The 19,342-nt window shown below is 36.9% G+C and overlaps 2 protein-coding genes across 3 annotated transcripts; both read right to left on the bottom strand.

The window, feature by feature from the left end:
- Positions 1-27: 27 nt before the first annotated feature.
- On the bottom strand, positions 28-18,635 carry LOC125263532 (lachesin-like). The gene is made up of 4 exons (XM_048182539.1): positions 18,540-18,635; positions 17,206-17,514; positions 1,064-1,357; positions 28-986 (listed from the first exon to the last, which is right to left on the bottom strand). The coding sequence occupies exons 1-4, from the start codon at positions 18,586-18,588 to the stop codon at positions 802-804; spliced, it is 837 nt and encodes a 278-aa protein (XP_048038496.1). The 5' UTR covers positions 18,589-18,635; the 3' UTR covers positions 28-801.
- Positions 7,022-9,714, bottom strand: LOC125263533. 2 transcript variants are annotated; one of them, XM_048182540.1, is made up of 5 exons: positions 9,579-9,714; positions 9,250-9,467; positions 8,525-8,839; positions 8,233-8,352; positions 7,022-7,530 (listed from the first exon to the last, which is right to left on the bottom strand). In XM_048182540.1, exons 2-5 carry the CDS (start codon positions 9,296-9,298, stop codon positions 7,316-7,318), a joined length of 699 nt encoding a protein of 232 aa, XP_048038497.1. In that variant the 5' UTR covers positions 9,299-9,467; positions 9,579-9,714; the 3' UTR covers positions 7,022-7,315. The 2 variants fall into 2 exon arrangements, with proteins under 2 accessions (XP_048038497.1, XP_048038498.1); XM_048182541.1 differs by having other exon boundaries at positions 9,296-9,636.
- Positions 18,636-19,342: the final 707 nt, after the last annotated feature.

Raw genomic sequence — 19,342 nt, 5'->3', positions numbered from 1 at the left:
ATCTATAGTATTCTAATGTGTTGTAATAGATTACATAAAGAAGTATTTATCTGTGCATATAAAAAAAGTATGATCCAAATGAAGTGGCTGCATGATTGAAACTGAACTTTAACAAAATAATATTGTAAATGGATCATTAAAATAATTTTCTTCTAGTTCTTTTGGGGTGCAAAAAGAACTATAAGAGTTCTTTTGGTCTGTGCAAGTAGAGGAACTGTATTAATGCAGACCCATATCTAAAAAAGAAAGAAAAAGCATACCAAACTAAACAACATGAGTATGCAATATACTGAGCAAGACAGCCTTATAACAGGTTAATATATTCATGAAACATTCTGCAGACATTTTTAGCTTTAATGAATTTTCTGGATGTTACAATAATTCATGTAAACGTGAAAATACAGGAAAAAACATGAACAATTGGTAATAAGACATTGTTTTCATACATCAAGAATTTCACTTGGCAACACTTAAAATGTAAATACAAAAACTTTATGAACCAATAAAAAAATAAAAAATTCTTGGTATAGAAAATTATAAAATCTTACATTAAAAGTAAAAGAAAATTATTGGTGCAACAGTAAAAGCAACACAATAAGCAACAAAAGCAGCCACCAAATAGCAATATGATCAGTTATGACACACTTCAAAAAGTGTCCATTATATCATTGATTTTCATGTTTTCATTTTGTGTATTTTATTATTCACTGTATGATTGACATAATGCAAATTGTCAATAGTTTGAGATGCCTGGTATATTCCTTATTTACATTCCTGAGGAACATAAAGGACAGCTCAACATCATTGTCCTAATACAACATCATCATATTCATCTGCATGTGCTGGCGCAGGTTGCTCTCTCCTCTTCTGATAAGCTCTTCTGGATCTGATGTCATAAACCAGCACAGCAACAGTAGCCACGCCCACCAGAGCAGAGCCAGCCAATCGAATCACAGCTTCAGTGTAACCACAACAGTGGGCGGGGCCTGAAGAAAGAGAAAAAATACTGAAAAAAGTTCAAGATCAGCATGCTTGTACAGTTCTAATATCACAGGTTATGTACCTGCACATGTGTGACAGAGTTGAGTGATGTCCAGATGTTTGGTCTGGTTGCTGATGGGATTGTTCAGCACACAGCTGTAGGTGTTTTTATCCTGATATTCCACCTCCAGAGGTAGAGAGAGACTGAAGCTGAGATCAGACACACTGATGCTGGACAATAAACTGTTTCCTTTGTACCAGGAGAGAGTCACATGACTCACATTCACAGCTGAACACACCAATGAACAATTTGATGATGATGAAGATGAAGAACATTGAGAAGAGTTACTGCTGATGACAGGAATCGGCAGAGGCGCTGGAAAACAAGTGAATGAAGAGAAATCTTACAAAGAATTTAGTTTAAATATATATGTAGTCTTTTTAAATGACACATTTAGATGTTCCACAGACTCTTCTTTTTTACATGTAGGTCTAAAATTGTAGTGCACCACAACGTGCAGTTTGCAGGGTTAATTCACCTACTGGAATCACACCTTTTTAAACAATCTTATGCATTAGAATTAGACAAAATATATGGGGAAAAATATAGTTTATTTTACTAATTTAGTAGCATTACTGTAAATAGAGTTGAATACCAAATATGAGCTATTTCACCATTGTACCTGGACATGGCCAACAGAGTCCACTGATGTCCAGATGTTGAGTCTGGTTTCTGATGGGATTGTTCAGCACACAGCTGTAGGTGTTTTTATCCTGATATTCCACCTCCAGAGGTAGAGAGAGACTGATGCTGAGATCAGACACACTGATGCTTGGACAATAAACTGTTTCCTTTGTACCAGGAGAGAGTCACATGACTCACATTCACAGCTGAACAAAGCAATAAACAGTTTACTGATGATGATGATGAACAATGTGAAGAGTCTCTGGTGATGACAGGAATGGGCAGACGAGCTGGAAAATGAAGTTAGAATAAAATAACATTAAATAAGTGTTATAATGTTCACGATTACATTCATTTTAAAAGGAATTGTGCCCAGAATTATGGAAACATAACATGAAGAATAAATAACACTGTATTTCTCTACTCACCATAGACAGAAACTGTGAATGTCTCGTATGAGACTCTATCACTGATGATCTCTAGTTTATAAACTCCAGCATGTTCAGTTTTGATGTTTGTGATGGTCAGAGATCCAGTATCATATTCCAGCTCCAGTCTGCCTCTGAATCTCCCATCAGCACCATCATACGTGTTGAAGACTCCCTCCTTCTTATTGATTTGTGCAATGAGAGTCTCTTGAGGTCCAAACGTCCAAAGTAGTTCTTTATCTCTCTGCTCCTCAATGTTTAGAGTAACAGAATCTCCCTCCATCACCTTTATGTCACCCGTCTCAACACCAAACACACCTGGAGAACAATGGAACAGGAACTGTCACTCAATAGCAGATTATTTAGTCCATATTTGTCATTACTTAGGTACAGGCTGGTAGACCATCTTGGAACAGCAACAAACCACTTTTTTTTTTTTTTTTTTTTTTTTTTTTTTTAATGGTAGCTATCAACTGGCTAATGACCAATTTGGATCTGGTCGAAAACATCTACCTCTAGCCTTTTCCGGAAATTGATTAGATCCCTGATTTTATGGCATAATTATCACTGGTTTAAAGCTTATTACTCTCTAATTCGAAGGATTTATACCATAAAAACACGAATTACTTACCAAACAGTCGTTCATAATAAAAACTGAACCAAACAATTTTATAAAACAATTTCTTTGACTGAGAAGTCATTTCTTAAAAATTATACCGCAATAAAAACGAATTTCCTAAAACTTTGCTGAGGATGGCTCTCGTGTGTTAATTAGGATATTTAATCTTTTATAATTAAAATACTATCTGCATTTAAACAGAAACTTAAAGCCTCGTGGTCTGTAGCGAAATAAGTAACTAACGTCGAAACTCAGTCAGAGGATCTGAAGTTCTCTGCGCGCCGCGCCCCGCCGCCGTGAGTGTGTGTGCGCGCGCTTGTGACCGCGCTTGATTGTAAGGAAGGTTTCACACACACACACACACACACACACACACACACACACACACATTATATATATATATATATATATATATATATATATATATATATATATATATATATATATATATTTCATCTTTCAAATCTCTCTCTCTCTAGTCATCATAAGTCATCAAGGCTGACCAACAGAAGACATCTCAGTGGTTCTCTTGTGAATAATGATTTTCAAAATCTTGGAGATGTGAGTGTTTACAATCGGAAGACGTATTTTTTTAGAAAGTTATCTCATCTGCAATAAGCCTATATTTCCTGTCAGATGTTAAATAGATGTCTTTAATACATTTATGATTTAGAATGCATGTAAAATTTACATCTTAAAGGTGCCCTCGAATGAAATTGAATTTATCTTGGCATAGTTGAATAACAAGAGTTCAGTACATGGAAAAGACATACATTGAGTTTCAAACCCCATTGCTTCCTCTTTCTTATGTAAATCTCATTTGTTTAAAAGACTTCCAGAAAACACGCGGATCTCAACATAACACCGACTGTTACGTAACAGTCGGGATCATTGATATGTATGACCCCAATATTTGCATATGTGCCAGCCCATGTTCGAGCATTAGACAAGGAAAGGCAGTATTAACGTCTGGATCTGTGCACAGACAAGGTAAGCAAGCAAGAACAACAGCGAAAAATGGCAGATGGAGCAATAATAACTGACATGATCCATGATAACATGATATTTTTAGTGATATTTGTAAATTGTCTATCTAAATGTTTTGTTAGCATGTTGCTAATGTACTGTTAAATGAGGTTAAAGTTAACATCATTTCTTACTGTATTCACAGAGACAAGAGCCGTCGCTATTTTCATTTTTAAACACTTGCAGTCTGTATAATTCATAAACACAACTTCATTCTTTATAAATCTCTCCAACAGTGTAGCATTAGCCGTCAGCCACGGAGTATAGCCTCAAACTCATAGAGAATCAAATGTAAACATAAAAAAAAATGCTTTACTCACATCATTTGATGCATGCACACAGCATGCATGATGAACATCTTGTAAAGATCAATTTGAGGGTTATATTAGCTGTGTGAACTTTGTAAATGCGCTGTAATATAGTCAAGAGCTCGTGAGGCAGGGAGCATGCGATTTGAAGGGGCGGCGCGCTGAAAAAATCAGTGTATAGTTAATGATGCCCCAAAATAGGCAGTTAAAAAAATATTTTTGAGCTGAAACTTCACAGACACATTCAGGAGACACCTTAGACTTATATTACATTTTGTGAAAAAGCATTCTTGGGCACCTTTAAAGACACCTATATTCATCATCAGATGAAGATTTACCCAGATATCATAGCACACATCATGTCTGCGAGATGTCTTTTAAAGATCATTTCGTCTGGAAAGCATCTGCTGTTTACAAACATCTGATAGAAGTGTTAAAGATGTCAGTTTCACATACATTCTAAATCATAAATCATTTAAAATCTTGAAGACATTTTCTAAATGTCTATTTAACAGGAAACATCCTATAGATTATTGCAGATGTAAACTCACACATCAAATAGATGTCTCCAAGTACATGTGCTATCAGGGTATCTTCATCATTAGATGAAGTGATCTTTAACAGACGTCCTACATACACGTGTGCTATCTGGGCATGTTCAGTTTAGAGTCAAAACGAAACCTGATGTGGCCTGATTCCTTTAGATCTGGAAAGAAATGTGGTTTTGGTCTGATAGATGGACACATCTTGAAGAGAGTTTCTATGAACCTCTTCCTGTCCTGCTAGAATAAACCTCACAGACTGATTTCCTTTTACATAAGTACTATAGTGTTAAATCGGTCAAAGGTAAATGAAGATGTCTGAGGGTCTGAAAATAACATCTATAATGAAGTATTTGGTGAAGAACAGAAAGTTTGAGTTGTGTAAGACGTGCAATGTGTAAGGAGATGAAAGGTGCAATATACTATATCTGACTCACACGCAATGTGATTCAAGATTATTTGATGAAAACTGCAGAAATGTTTGTAATCAATGTTGTTGAAACGTTGTAAATTTGAATTCGTCCCAGACATTGATAAACAAAAACAGGACATGTTATTCTACCAGAAGGTAGGCCTACATTGCAGGGCATGGGGTTTAGGTGTGATTCCAAAAATAGTTTTCTGGAAAACAAGTGCTGCTAGAAATAACTACTGAAACTAGCATTGCTGAGGATGAAAGGTCAAGATTTTTTATGTGCCATTTAGAAAGATGCATAAATCACAAAATATAGCATATAGCAAATATATAACATATTTCACCGCAACAATTTTTTTTCTTTTTTAAAAACTGATTTTTCCTGGAACACACATTAGTGTACATATTTTAAACATTAGTTTTTTAAAGTGTTTTACAAAAATTATGTTTTTTAATCATAAATATCATGAATTTTTGGGGGGTTTTATCATTTGGCATTGGAATCTAAACTAGTCTTGCCATATTATAGATATCTTTAATAATTTTAAAGATATTTCCTGACCTTTACACACTGTCATGAGGGTCTACAGAGGTCCTATCTCTGATGTCATTTCCTGTTTTTATGGTTGTCACGTTACCAAAAAAATAGCTTCCTACATCTCGTTTATACCTGAGTGACTCTCTGGTGCAACATACCGGAAAATATTGCACGCTTGAGAAGCACCAGTCAGAGTGTAATATGATGTTTCAGAGTTGCATGTTGCAGGTCAAAGGTCGCAGGTTTACAGCCTGTCCGTCCAGATGGTTCCCATCAACATATCAGTGTTTGGTTGGTTAGCTGCTGGTAGAAGCCATAACTACACCATCAGGACCCACAATGCATCCTTCTTTATTCAAAATATATGTTTATACCAGTGGTGTCTAAACTCAGTCCTGGGGGGCCGCTGTCCTGCAGAGTTTAACTCCAGCTTGCCTCAACACACCTGTCTGAAAGTTTCTAGTATGCCTAATTAGACCTTGATTATCTGGTTCAGGTGTGTTTAATTGGGATTGGGATTGGAGCTGAACTCTCAGGACAGTGGCCCTTCAGGAGCAGGATATGACACCTGGTTTATACATTTTTTGCAAGCATCAGACTATACTGGAGCTCCCCCTAGTGGTTGTAAGTAATAATAAAATCTGATCACTACACACTGAGTGACCACATGTAAATTTTACTACACATGAATAACATAATTATGGGACATAAGCAGGAGGACTGACCGTGTTAGGATGACCTAACTTTTCCCCTATAATAATACATTGGCTGATGCATCATCATGATGCACATGCTAAACTTATATCTAAATATGTTACAATTTAACAGTAAATCCACATTTTTCTTGAGGAGTCATCTTTCCCGAGAGCATGTGGAACTAATAAAAGTAACTAATGAAATCTAAGGTTTTAAAAATAAATTGGAAATAAATGTTGATATATGTTCAAACTAAAAGTCAAAAATTCAAACACCATAAACATACTAATGGTCTGTTAGCACATAGCAGACAAACTTATTTAACATTTTTTTCCATATTCAACTAAAACTTAAAAACTCACAGGAACATGATAGTCTGCAAGATTATCGTATCTGCTATTCAGTATGCTTTAGTCATGGTGTCCAGTTCAGGGGTCTCCTGAAACAAATGACACTGCTGGAGCGCCACCTAGTGGCTATAAATAGTAATATCTTTATTTGGCATAAATATTGTGTGCGGTTCCGAAATCTGCATAAAAGTTTGCTTCATATTAATCAGGTCCGTTGCCTTTTAACAAATTATGTTTTTCCATTTCCCAATGTCCTTAATGCTTCTACTAGTTGGACTCTTTCTAGTTTGTCCAGCCATCAGATCAAACCACAGCTGTACAGATGTAAAGAGCACAAAAGGCTTACAATCAATCTGGCGCTGCTCACGTGAATTCAGTGAATCACATACAACCTCCATTTGAACTACAAGTCTGTAATAAAAGTGGACAATAGTTGTTGTAAAACTAAATCTTTATTAAAAGTTACCATGCACAAACATCCACCAAAAGTCATTTCAAGGGTTTTAACAGACAAAATAGCTTATGAGATAATTCTATGGTGTCATATGTGATGCTAATTATTATTTTGTTTAGGGTAATTATGTTTGGACCCATTTAATTTAATATAACAAATTATATTCTGTGCAAATACAATGAAAAAAAGGGAAGAAAAATAATCTGTTAATAAATAGCTGTGTAAGTACAGGAAATCTGGACAGTTTTATTTTCATGATTATTACAGCAAACTTCAGCAAACATATCTGGAACTAAACCTTCTGCTCATTTCATACTGCTCGGATTTTACTCGATGGGTCTGACGGTGATGTCTAGTCTCTTTCATCCTGTTCAGCTCACTTCTTGTAGATCTGATGTCATATACCAAAAAAGCAACAGCAGCCACGCCCACCAGAGCAGAGGCGACCAATCGGATCACAGCCTCAAGACCACAACAGTGGATGTGGTCTGAAAAAAAGAAAAAACGCTGAATCAGAATTGTACATTTAGCTCCTTTTCAAATGTTTTGTGGGTTATTATTAGGATTTAAAGCATCCATTAATGCAAAGCCTTCACAAGCTTGACTGTGTGAATATGTTTGAATGTGTTTTTGCTTAGCCAAATAACATTAGCTAGAATTGTTCAATATAATATAACTCTAGAGTCTTCTAAAAATGCTTCAGCCCCTTCTTTAACTTCAGCTCTCATAGAAACTTATGTGATTTTGTGATTCTCTCCAATAGATTTTTGTTGTTGTTGCCTCGAACACTGTTTTCTAGAGCAACAACCCTCTCACGCTCACACCTGCTTCATGCCTCTGTCGCAATTCTGCGGTCTGTTCTCTGTTCTAGTTAAAACACAAATGGAAAAAAGCAAATGCACTTGTGTGCACAAACAGTTCAGTCTTTCTCTATGAATGCACGAGCTGATCAAATGTAAACCTTGAATGCAATTTAAGTCACTTTGGATAAAAGCATCTGTCAAATGCATAAATGCAATGTAAATGTTGCAGTTTTAATTGGTTTATGTGGTTGCATGATTAGCACCCATCAGAAGGAACATAAAATACCTAAGTTTGGCCACATCTGCACGTGTGGTTTCCATTCTGACAATCTTTTAAAGCTCTCCAAAAACTAATATTGTTTTTCAGAGTACATGTGAGTGACGTACCTGAACTTGGCTGATGGAGTTCAGTAATGTTGGCATCCTCAGTCTGGATGATGGTTGAATTGTTCACCAAAAAGTTGGAGCTTGATGATCTTTCTGGTGATGAAGTACTTTGTGGAGTCTCTGATAATGAAATTAGTCAAATTACACAGATGTTTTATTTTATTTATGTTTTTATTTATAGTAATTAATAAATTAAATGGAACTAAAGCCATTGAGAGATCATAAAAATGGAGGAATAGTGAAAATAACAGAAAATAAACATTTAAAAATATTACTATTATTCTCTACTCACCACAGACTTTAACATTGAAACTCATGTAGCTGGTCTCTTTGCTGATAATTGTTACTCTATAAAGTCCAGAGTCTGTGGTTCTGGTGTTTGTGATGGTCAGAGATCCGGTTAGATCCAGTTTCAGTCTGTTTCTGAATGTCTCATCAGGACCTTCATACGTCGAGTTGGTTTGCGTGAGTCTGTTGATTTCAGCTATTCGAGTGCTTCCGAACGCCCAATGTATCAACAAATATTTCTGTGATTCTGTAACATCAATGTTTAGAGTGACAGAATCTCCCTCCATCACTGAAACTGACTTTACTCCACCCGTCACATCTACAGAAGGAAGGAACATTTTTTTAACAGACATGATGTTTGTTATTTAGGAGTTGTCGTGATTTGTATTATGCAGACATTTTATTTAGTGAATGAATTGCAGTAAACATTTAAAGAACAACAATAAAAGTTCAGGAGTTCAGTGTCAGGGCGTTTTTCTCCAGCATTCACTTTCATGCGCAAACAGAAGTGAAACAACAATTATTTTTGCATCAGGCAGATTTAAAACCATATTTAACATTTCGTTCTGGAATTCCACTAAAATTTGTGGATTGTAAATGGATTGGATTGTCGTTTGTAAATATATTAAAGCGATAAGAAATTGAGAAACGTTTTAAAACCACCGTAATGCAAAGAGTTTGTTTATAAAAACTAAAGGGACATCATAATTAATAACATTCATAACTTACCAACCAGACGCCACAAGCACACAAAGAACAAAATAAAAGCATTAACCATGTTCCTTGGTCGTTTGTCAACCACTTTCTGAAACCGCCGGTCACATCACAATCGACCACTTTATCGCTGCATGTCGCCAAATGCTGACACTGGCAGAAGGCGTTTCCATTGGTTGCCTAGCTAGCGGATGTCATCTTGTTGACCTAGGCTTGTTTGAGATGCGCCTCGTCTGAAATGTAGGCGAGAGTATTTGGAGTAGGCGGCCGCAGTGAGGAGAGGAGTGAAAAAAAGTGCAGGCAAGACGGACAGTTCTCTGTTCTCATAGTGGATCAGAACCTACGAGATCAAAGACGGTTATCGCTTGATTCACACTCGTGCTCTGTGTTGCTGATAAACTTGATGTAATTAAAGTTCTGTTGCTTTTATATTGTGATGAATGGAAGTGGATAATTTGAATGTTTGATGTACACGCCCTTCAGTTTACGTAAGTGGGTGTCCCTTAATGAAATGAATGGGTTTAGGTGATGCGTGTTAAACATTCCTTAAAGGGTTAGTTCACCCAAAAAATGAAAATTCTGTCATTTATTACGTACCCTCATGCCGTTCTACACCCGTAAGACCTTCGTTAATCTTCGGAACACAAATTAAGATATTTTTGTTGAAATCTGATGGCTCCGTGAGGCCTCCATAGGGAGCAATGACACTTCCTCTCTCAAGATGCATAAAGGTACTGAAAACATATTTAAATCAGTTCATGTGAGTACAGTGGCTCAATATTAATATTATAAAGCGACAAAAATATTTTTGGAGCGCCAAAAAAACAAAATAACGACTTATTTAGTGATGGCCGATTTCAAAACACTGCTTCATGAAGCATCGGAGCACAAATGAATCGCGTGTCAAACTGCCAACTGGCTGAAATCACGTGACTTTGGCACTGATTCATTTGTGTGATTCATTTGTGCTCCGATTCATTTCGATACACTGATTCATTTGTGCTCCGATTCATTTCGATACACTGATTCATTTGTGCTCTGATTCATTTCGATACACTGATTCATTTGTGCTCCGATGCTTCATGAAGCAGTGTTTTGAAATCGGCCATCACTAAATAAGTTGTTGTTTTTTTTTTTTTGGCGCTCCAAAAACATTCTCGTCGCCTTATAATATTAATATTTAACTATGTTAAACATGTTTTTAGTACCTTTATGGATCTTGAGAGAGGAAATGTCATTGCTCCCTATGGAGGCCTCACTCAGCCATCGGATTTCAACTAAAATATCTTAATTTGTGTTCTGAGGTTTACAAAGGTCTTACGGGTGTGGAACGTCATTATTTTTATGTGGTGAGACAAGAGCATTCTTAAGGTACTAGGGGTAGAAAATTTAATATTTGTCCATGTAAATTTAAAAGTTTGGTAGGGAAGAATACTTTTTTATATACTAGTGCTATTGAATGGAATAAATTACCAGCGTCATTAAAGGGAGTAAAAGATTTTGGGAGATTTAAAAGTTTGGTAAAAAGATGGTTGTTTGGTGATATAAGCTTTTTTTTTTTTTTTTTTTTTTTTTGTAGGTTGATTGGGAGATACTGTTGCTTGCTCTGTCACTTCTGTATGTTTGCCTCTATTCTTTATATTAACATCGAGGGCCGCAATGGAAATAAGCCAGTGGCTTTATTGTGTTTTTATCCTCGACAGTTTTTGTGAAGTGTATGGGATACTTGTTATTTTGTACAATTTTTATAAAGGCTTGTCAAATAAAATCAAAATCAAATCAAACGGCCGCTCGGGACAAATAGTGTCTCTGGTGGTGAGGATAGTAAGTTAGTGGGGGGGTAAATGTGGTAGGTAGTCAGGGTGGAACTTCTGATTAGGAGAGCTCCTGACTGAAGCCGCAAATAACTCTGCCCCTGGAACTGAGCTGAAAGACCACGCTGAACCTGATGGACTGATTTCTATGTATTGAGTGATTAAGTGACAAAAGGGGTTTATGGTGTATCTTCCCTGCTGAGCTGAATCCATCTTCGTGTGATCCTCTCCTGGTCCATCAAGCAAAGGGGGGTAACATTTTTATGAAGTGTGCTGTCTTTTAATGTTTAATAATGAATTGTGTGTTAATTGCCATCCAGGTGCTCTGTTCTCTGCCCTCTTATTCGTGCGGTTGTTACAATATGAAAATAAATATCATGAACAATACACCCAAAGTACTTGTTATTTATTTCCATTCGAAAAGATGTGTGTATCAATCATTTTTACAGACATGTTTTTATATATTTTTTATAAATGACATCACATAACTCATAGAGAGATCGCACTGTCAGAGAGTTTGGGAATATTCACACAGGAGCCCTAGAATACCACTGCATGAAATTTTGTCCTGCTTTAATATTTGTTAACATTTTTAAGCCATTATGCAGAATTTTTTTGGACAGAATCATGTACTCACACAGTAATCAAGATTCAGTGTATGAACCTCAACAATGGTCCAACATTTTGCCAGTGAGCAGAGTCCCTGTGCTGGCAGCCCTAAGTGGGCCCGTAAAGTGCCAGTGGAGGCTTGTTTACAGGGCACATTATTTATTTCTCTATATACTCTATATTGGCAAAAGTTTTGGGACGCCTGACTTTACGTGCACATGAACTTTAATGACATCCCATTATTAACCCGTAGGGTTTTACTGAAGCTGTGATCCAATTAGTCGTCTCTGCTCTGGTGGGTGTTGCCCACCCTTTGCAGCTATAACAGCCTCAACTCTTCTGGGAAGGCTTTCCACAAGGTTTATGGAGTGTGTTTAAGGGAATTTTTGACCATTCTTCTAGAAGCACATTTGTGAGGTCAGGCAGTGATGTTGGCGAGAAGGCCTGGCTCAATCTCCGCTCTAATTCATCCCAAAGGTGTTCTGTCGGTTTGAGGTCAAGAATTTGTGCAGGCCAGTCAAGTTCCTCCACACCAAACTCGCTCATCCATGTCTTTATGGACCTTGCTTTGTGCACTGGTGTGCAGTCATGTTGGAGCAGGAATGGACCATCCCCAAACTGTTCCCACAAAGTTGGGAGCATGAAATTGTCCAAAATGTCTTGGTATGCTGAAGCATTAAGAGTTTCTTTCACTGGAACTAAGGGGCCACGCCAAACCCCTGAAAAACAACCCCACACCATAATCCCCCCTCCACCAAACTTTACACTTGGCACAATGCAGTCAGACAAGTACCGTTCTCCTGGCCACCACCAAACCCAGACTCATCCATCGGATTTCCAGACAGAGAAGCGTGATTCGTCACTCCAGAGAACATGTCTCCACTGCTCTAGTGTCCAGTGAGTATTCAGTGATTTGGAGTGGTGTCCCAATACTTTTGGCAATATAGTGTATGTGGTGGTTGAGGAGATTCCCCCTTCCTTATGAAAAGCGCTTTGAGTACCCAGAAAAGTGCTATATAAATGTAACAAATTATTAATTTTTATTATTATTATACAGCATGAGTATTTATATGCATGCACTTGCAGCTAAGTACATTTCAAGCGAGGCGAGGCTCATTTCAAACGAGCCTAGTGTTTCCATATTCAGTCAAAAGGGGGAGCCAAAACAACGTCTACTAGTTGGACTCTTTCACAAACAGTTTGTCCAGCCATCAGATCAAACCACAGCTGTACAGATGTAAATAACTGAGAGCACAGCAGGTTTCACTTCACCTCACAAACTGCAAGTGTATCACGTGCATTCAGTGAATTACATATCCACTCAACTGCTATTTGAATATTGTCTTGTGACATTATAAATGTGGACAGAAGAACAAAGAAAAACACAAGCTCTACACCCTGTTGTAAAACCAAATCTTTATTAAAAGTTACAAAATAAAAATGCAGATCATTCGCCTATGTGAGTCATTTCAAGGATGCAACAAAATTGAGAGCCTATAAGATCATTCTGTGCCATCATTTGTTGCTAATTATTGTTTTGTTTGGGGCAGTTGTGTTTACAGTCATGTATTTAATTTTATAGATTGATCAAATCATATTCTGTGCATATTATTAATATAGAGAATTGATATGTTTTGCTTTATATCTAGACAAATCTGGAACTCATCCTTCTGCTCATTTCAGACTGTTGATCTGATTGTTCTCCATGGGTCTGATTGTAATGTCTAGTCTCTTCCATCCTGTTCAGCTCACTTCTTGTAGATCTGATGTCATAAACCAGCACAGCAACAGTAGCCACACCCACCAGAGCAGAGACGACCAATCGGATTACAGCCTCAGTAAAACTACAACTGTGGATGTGATCTAAAAAAAGAGACCTCTGAATTAGAATTGTGTGTTTGTTTCTTTATCAAATAGACTTATAGGTGCCAAATTCATTGTTTTTTAGGAGCTCAATCATCTGTCGGGAAGGCAGTGAATCCACAAGCTGTACTGTGTGCCTGTTTGAGTGTTTGCATACCCAGCTAACAGAGTTTCATTATAAGAATGTTCTCTAAATATTCAGTGTTGATTCTGGGAACATAAAAAAAAACACAAAAAAAAACGTCCAGTTTTCTTGAGGTTTTTATAAGGTATGATCTTCCTCAAACGTTCTTTCAACTTAATTTTGAAAATTCAACATTCTATGAACGTTTATTTGTAACATTCCAAGAACATAAAAATGTCCAGTTTCCTTAATGTTAGTAGAATGTTATTTAAAGATTAGTATGTTGTTCCTGAAACATTCTTTCAGTCATTCAAACACCTGCTGTGAACAAACACTGAAAGAAAGAGAAATAAGAACACAAACTACAACTTTCTTCAGCCACAGCCTTAGATGAACTGAAGATAAAAGACATTAAATCTCTGATTAAACAACTCCACAAACAGCATTAGCAGCTTCACTTATTCAGAGTCGGCGCCAGAGCAGATCTACTGGAGGGGCATTGGGTCATCGGCGGTGGGGCACTGCCGTTTGAGAAATATTTTTACGCAGTGGCGACATCACAGTCCAACACAGCAGAAATGCAATAAATAAGAGAAACACGTTTTATTAATATTAATATTATTATATTATTATTTGCGAGTGTCGTTTATTCTCGTTGTTGTTAATTTCTATATCATGTAGCCGCATTTCCATTACACATTTGCACAAAACTTTTGCGATATATTTTTTTTAACCATTTCGTTATTTTGGCTTGAAATTTCGTTTGTTGGAAATATGAACTGAATTTAGAAATGCTTTTGAAATTAAAAACGTTGCATTTAATAAAAAAAAAAAAAAAAAAAAAAAAAAAAAAAAAATGAAGACAGCGTTTGGAGTGGAGTCACATTAAAAGCAGAAAAAGCATAAAGTTATGCCCTCTATTTGAAATTCAGCTCAGTCACACACAGCATAGGGCTGTCGTGGAGTCTATACGCAAATAAATGCAGTTTACCCATCTCTGACATGTCAGAAATAGTTCATCCACCTCTCAACAGTTTACGCACTTCCAGAAAACCATTATAGGCCTACCACTGGTTATAAACATTAGACAACATAGCCTCCATCAAAAACACCCCTTTACAACATATAAGTAACAGGACAGGACCGCTGACATAACTGAGGCACGCATTCGGGCAGCAAGTAGCCAATTGGACAAGCCACGCACCAGGCAGAAATGACATAAGACAACACGATCACATGAGAATGCGTATCAATAAGCTAGTACTAGTGTGTCATCTCGTAGAATATATATAGGCCTATAAATAAAGTGCCATAAAGTGCGTATCATATGCACGCGAAAAACTGCGTACCATAAGCACGCCAAAATGTATATATTCTACGAGATTACAATCTCGTACTATTTATACGCATTTTCGTGTGATCGGGCTCCATAAGCATATCTTACCTGTAAGACTTACAGGCAGCCAAGTATAAAACACATACACAATTCTACTGCTTAGTAGGCCTTATCATCAAAGCCAGGCTGGCTTTAATAAGTGAAATGAACAAACGACTTACCCTCAGAAGAAGTGTTTTCGTAAATCCATTTTTTGTCTATAATTAGGCTAACAGTTAGCGCTAAATGTCTATGATAAAGACGGGCAAACTGAAATGGATTATGCGCGCAGCGCGCTGAAAATCAAATGTAACAAGTTTACTCAGCGACCAATAAGCATTGACCTATGATGACCAAGCCTAGTAACATGTCATGAACAACCAAAATTAATGTTTTCCCCGTTGATTTCATTTTATTTCATTTAAGTTACAGTTTGTACATTTAATATTAAAAGAATAACTAAAAGTTATTTTTTGGGGGGGGGCCACGCCATGGCCTGTGGTAGGAGGGGCATCAATGACCGCTAGGGGGGGCACGGCCCTCGAATGCCCCACCATAGCGCCGACACTGCACTTATTACTAACCAGACTGACTTTATTTCTGTCACACGTCTACAGAAGATCTTATTGAGAATTAACAGAGGTTAAGATGTTGATGTCTAATTGAAAATGTTTTGTTTGAGGTCACCATCATGGAGATCCGTGATTGCTTTAGTTGAGCTCTTGGCCCTTGATTTTTGTTGAATTGCTTCTTTGTCAGCAATTACAGGTGTTTTCAGAAAACATTTCTGCACTGATAAAGCAGATCCACATGTCCATTTTAAACTACAGAAAGGTAGTTATTTAAGCCACTTTAATACTATCATTTGCCTGTTATTAAAACATGTTGACCTGGTTTATCAATTCAGAAATGTTTTTTGAAAACAGCTGCAATTGCTGAAAAAGAAGCTACTCAACAAAAGTCACGGGTCAGGAGCTCAACAAAAGCAAACACTGATCTCCATGATTTCAAACGAAACATTTTCAATAAGACATCAACATCTAATCCTCTGTTAATTCTCAATAAGATCTTCTGTAGACGTGTGACAGAAATAAAGTCAGTCTGGTTAGTAATAAGTGAAGCTGGTAAAGCTGTTTGTGGAGTTGTTTAATCAGATCTTCAGAGATTTAATGTCTTTTATCTTCAGTTCATCTAAGGCTGTGGCTGAAGAAAGTTGTAGTTTGTGTTCTTATTCCTCTTTCTTTCTTTTGAATGATTGAAAGAATGTTTGAGGAACATCACACTAACCTTTAAATAACATTCTACTAACATTAAGGAAACTGGACAATTTCATGTTCTTGGAATGCTACAAATAAACGTTCCTAGAATGCTGAATTTTAAATCAAAATCAGAACGTTTGAAGAACATTATACCTTATAAAAACTTCAAAGAAAACTGGATGTTTTAATGTTCCCAGAACCAACACTGAATATTTAGAGAATGTTATAACAAAATTCTGTTAGCTGGCTACACACTTTCCTTGCTTAGCCAAATAATATTAACAAGGATTGTTTGTGTAATACATGTAATTCTAGACTCTTTAGCCCCATCCTTCTTCTCAGCTCTCCTAGCAACTGTGTTATTATGTGAATCTTTCTCTATGATGTTTTTGCCTTGAGAATTAATGTTTTCTAAAGCAGCATTGGTCACCACCCACACACTTGAATCTCGGACTCACGCTTCACTTCTCTGTCGGTCGCCTGTGGTCTATTCTCTATTCCTGTAAACATAAAAAAACAAAACAAGCAAATGCACCCTAACCCCATATCCATAAACATCCAGCACTGATCAAATGTAAACCTTGAATGCAGTTCTAAGTCGCTTTGGATAAAAGCATCTACCAAATGCATAAATGTAATTTCAATGTAAATGTTACAGTTTTAATTGGTTTATGTGGTCAATTAAAGCACACACACCAGCAGTAACATAAATTAACACCTATGAACTAACAGCAACGAAGTGTCGGCCCAGATCCAGCCCACATCTGGTCCGTGTGTAATCCACATGTACCAGATCTGGGCTGTGTTTGAACACAACTGTCTTATTGATTTTACTTCAATCAGGCAACTATGAGCTAACAGTGGATTTCAGTGGAGAAAAAAAAAGGCTTTTAAAGGGGACCTATCAAGCTGTAGTTCTCTACTCACCATAGACTTTAACATTGAAACTCATGTAGCTGGTCTCTTTGCTGATAACTGTTACTCTATAAAGTCCAGAGTCTGTGGTTCTGGTGTTTGTGATGGTCAGAGATCCGGTCTGATCCAGCTTTAGTCTGTCTTTGAATCTCTCATCTTCATACATTGAGTTGCTTTGTGTGAGTCTGTTGATTTCAGCTATTCGAGTGCTTCCGAACATCCACTGTATCAACATATATTTCTGTACTTCAGTAACATCAGTGTTTAGAGTGACAGAATCTCCCTCCATCACTGATATTGTCTTCATTTCATCAGTCACATCTACAGAATATACAGATGTTTTGTCACACACTAAAGCAGAAAGTATACTTTGTTTTTTTACGCACAGTGAAATGAACAACCTTGCAAAGTACTTCACTTGTATACTTTATTCTGGCTCCTCAGTGGACATCTTTCAATGTCGAAAAGACATCTTCTGAACATAACTTTGCTTAGTGTGGAGGTAAGGTTAGGCACTCACTTTCATGTACAAACAGAAGTGAAACATAAAACACTCATCTGTGGGTTATTGTTGGGCTAATTTTAACATTCCTGATTGGTCACTGCATTTATGAGCTAAATGGGCTTGTCTGTGATTGGTTACGGTCTGTCAGTCTGATTCGCTCATGCTGAATTACTAACCAAAACCGTCAGTGAAAACTTTAATGAATTATACACAGAAAATGAAAAGACAATCCTCGTACAGGCTATGGGGCAAACATTAGATATTAGATCAGTATCTATGTCCCCATGTCGAAAGGCTCCTGGGCTTTGGCCCCAATCCATGATACATAATACAATAAATATCTTATTACACCATGTCTATGCCACTGTTGATTATAAGGACTGCATTTGCCGGAGTGAGTCAGCTTGCACTGAACAAAACTGAAAGAAGAGCTGCAGCAAAGAGAAGTGAAACATAAAACACTCACCTCTGGATCAGACTGCTCTAACTTTATTCATTTGACAAGTTTTAGTTACTGATTGGATCATGTAGTTATTTAAATTTCATACTGAGAAAATACAATGTTATACACATCATTAAGCTGCATGATAAAAAAGTAGAATATTATAACATTTATTTTAAGTACTTTTGAAGTTGTGAAATTAATTTTCAGTGTTTTAAAACAAAATAATACATGTTGTTATGGTACATTTCTATTAGATTTTATATTAAAGTGATTGTCTGAGAAACTTTTTTATGGGAATAATCTTATGCTAATGTTATGCGCAAATCCTGATCATAAACAGAAGCTTATTATTAAAACGGTAAGAAGAGAAGTCATAAAAACACATTTATAACTTACCAACCAGATGCCACAAACACAAAGAGAAGAAAACAAAAGCATGAACCATATTCCCTGGTTGTTTGCCCACCACTCTAATAACCTGACATGTCTGAATATGACCTGAACACAAACGCAGTCCCCAGAAGGTTGGGTTGTTAGTAAGGCGTTCCCACTGCTGGCAGCCTATAGTAACGTTTGTGGCAGTTGCCAGTGTCATACCATGTTGTTGACAGAAAACGTTTTCTTACCGTTTTCTACCACTTACCGCATTTTGGAGGGGGAATATAGTATATAAATAGAATAAGTCCATAAAATGCTAAATATCAAACATGAAGTAGGAACAATGTGTGCTCTTTGCCATTGAGGCTATCTAATATGTGACAGTAGCTGTGTTCTGGTGTTGTGCCAAATAATTACCCCCCTCGTTTAAGTCACTACCTGATTTCCTAATCCTAATGCCACTCCCAATCCTAAACCAATACTAGGGGGTAATATTTGGCGGGGGTCAGAATTTGGCACAACAACGGACTGAGCAGATGATAATCTGTTAAAGTTCACTTCACTTGACACAATGTGTTTACAAAATGTTCTGTTGTCATTATTCCAACAGGACATTGTTACTGTACTCTCTGTGATGGCTTGTTGGAATGTGAAAATTCTGTCATTTATTACTCACCCTCATGTCTTTCCATACCCGTAAAACCTTTGTTTATCTTCAGAACACAGATTAAGATATTTCCAAGAGGTATATGACTCGTCCACAGACAACAATTTGCACCACTTTCAAGGTCCAGGTATTTAAGAAATCGTTAAAACAGTCG

The sequence above is a fragment of the Megalobrama amblycephala genome, linkage group LG2 (assembly GCF_018812025.1).
Source record: "Megalobrama amblycephala isolate DHTTF-2021 linkage group LG2, ASM1881202v1, whole genome shotgun sequence".
NCBI classification, from domain to species: domain Eukaryota; kingdom Metazoa; phylum Chordata; class Actinopteri; order Cypriniformes; family Xenocyprididae; genus Megalobrama; species Megalobrama amblycephala.
This window is presented reverse-complemented; position numbering and strand designations above follow the sequence as displayed.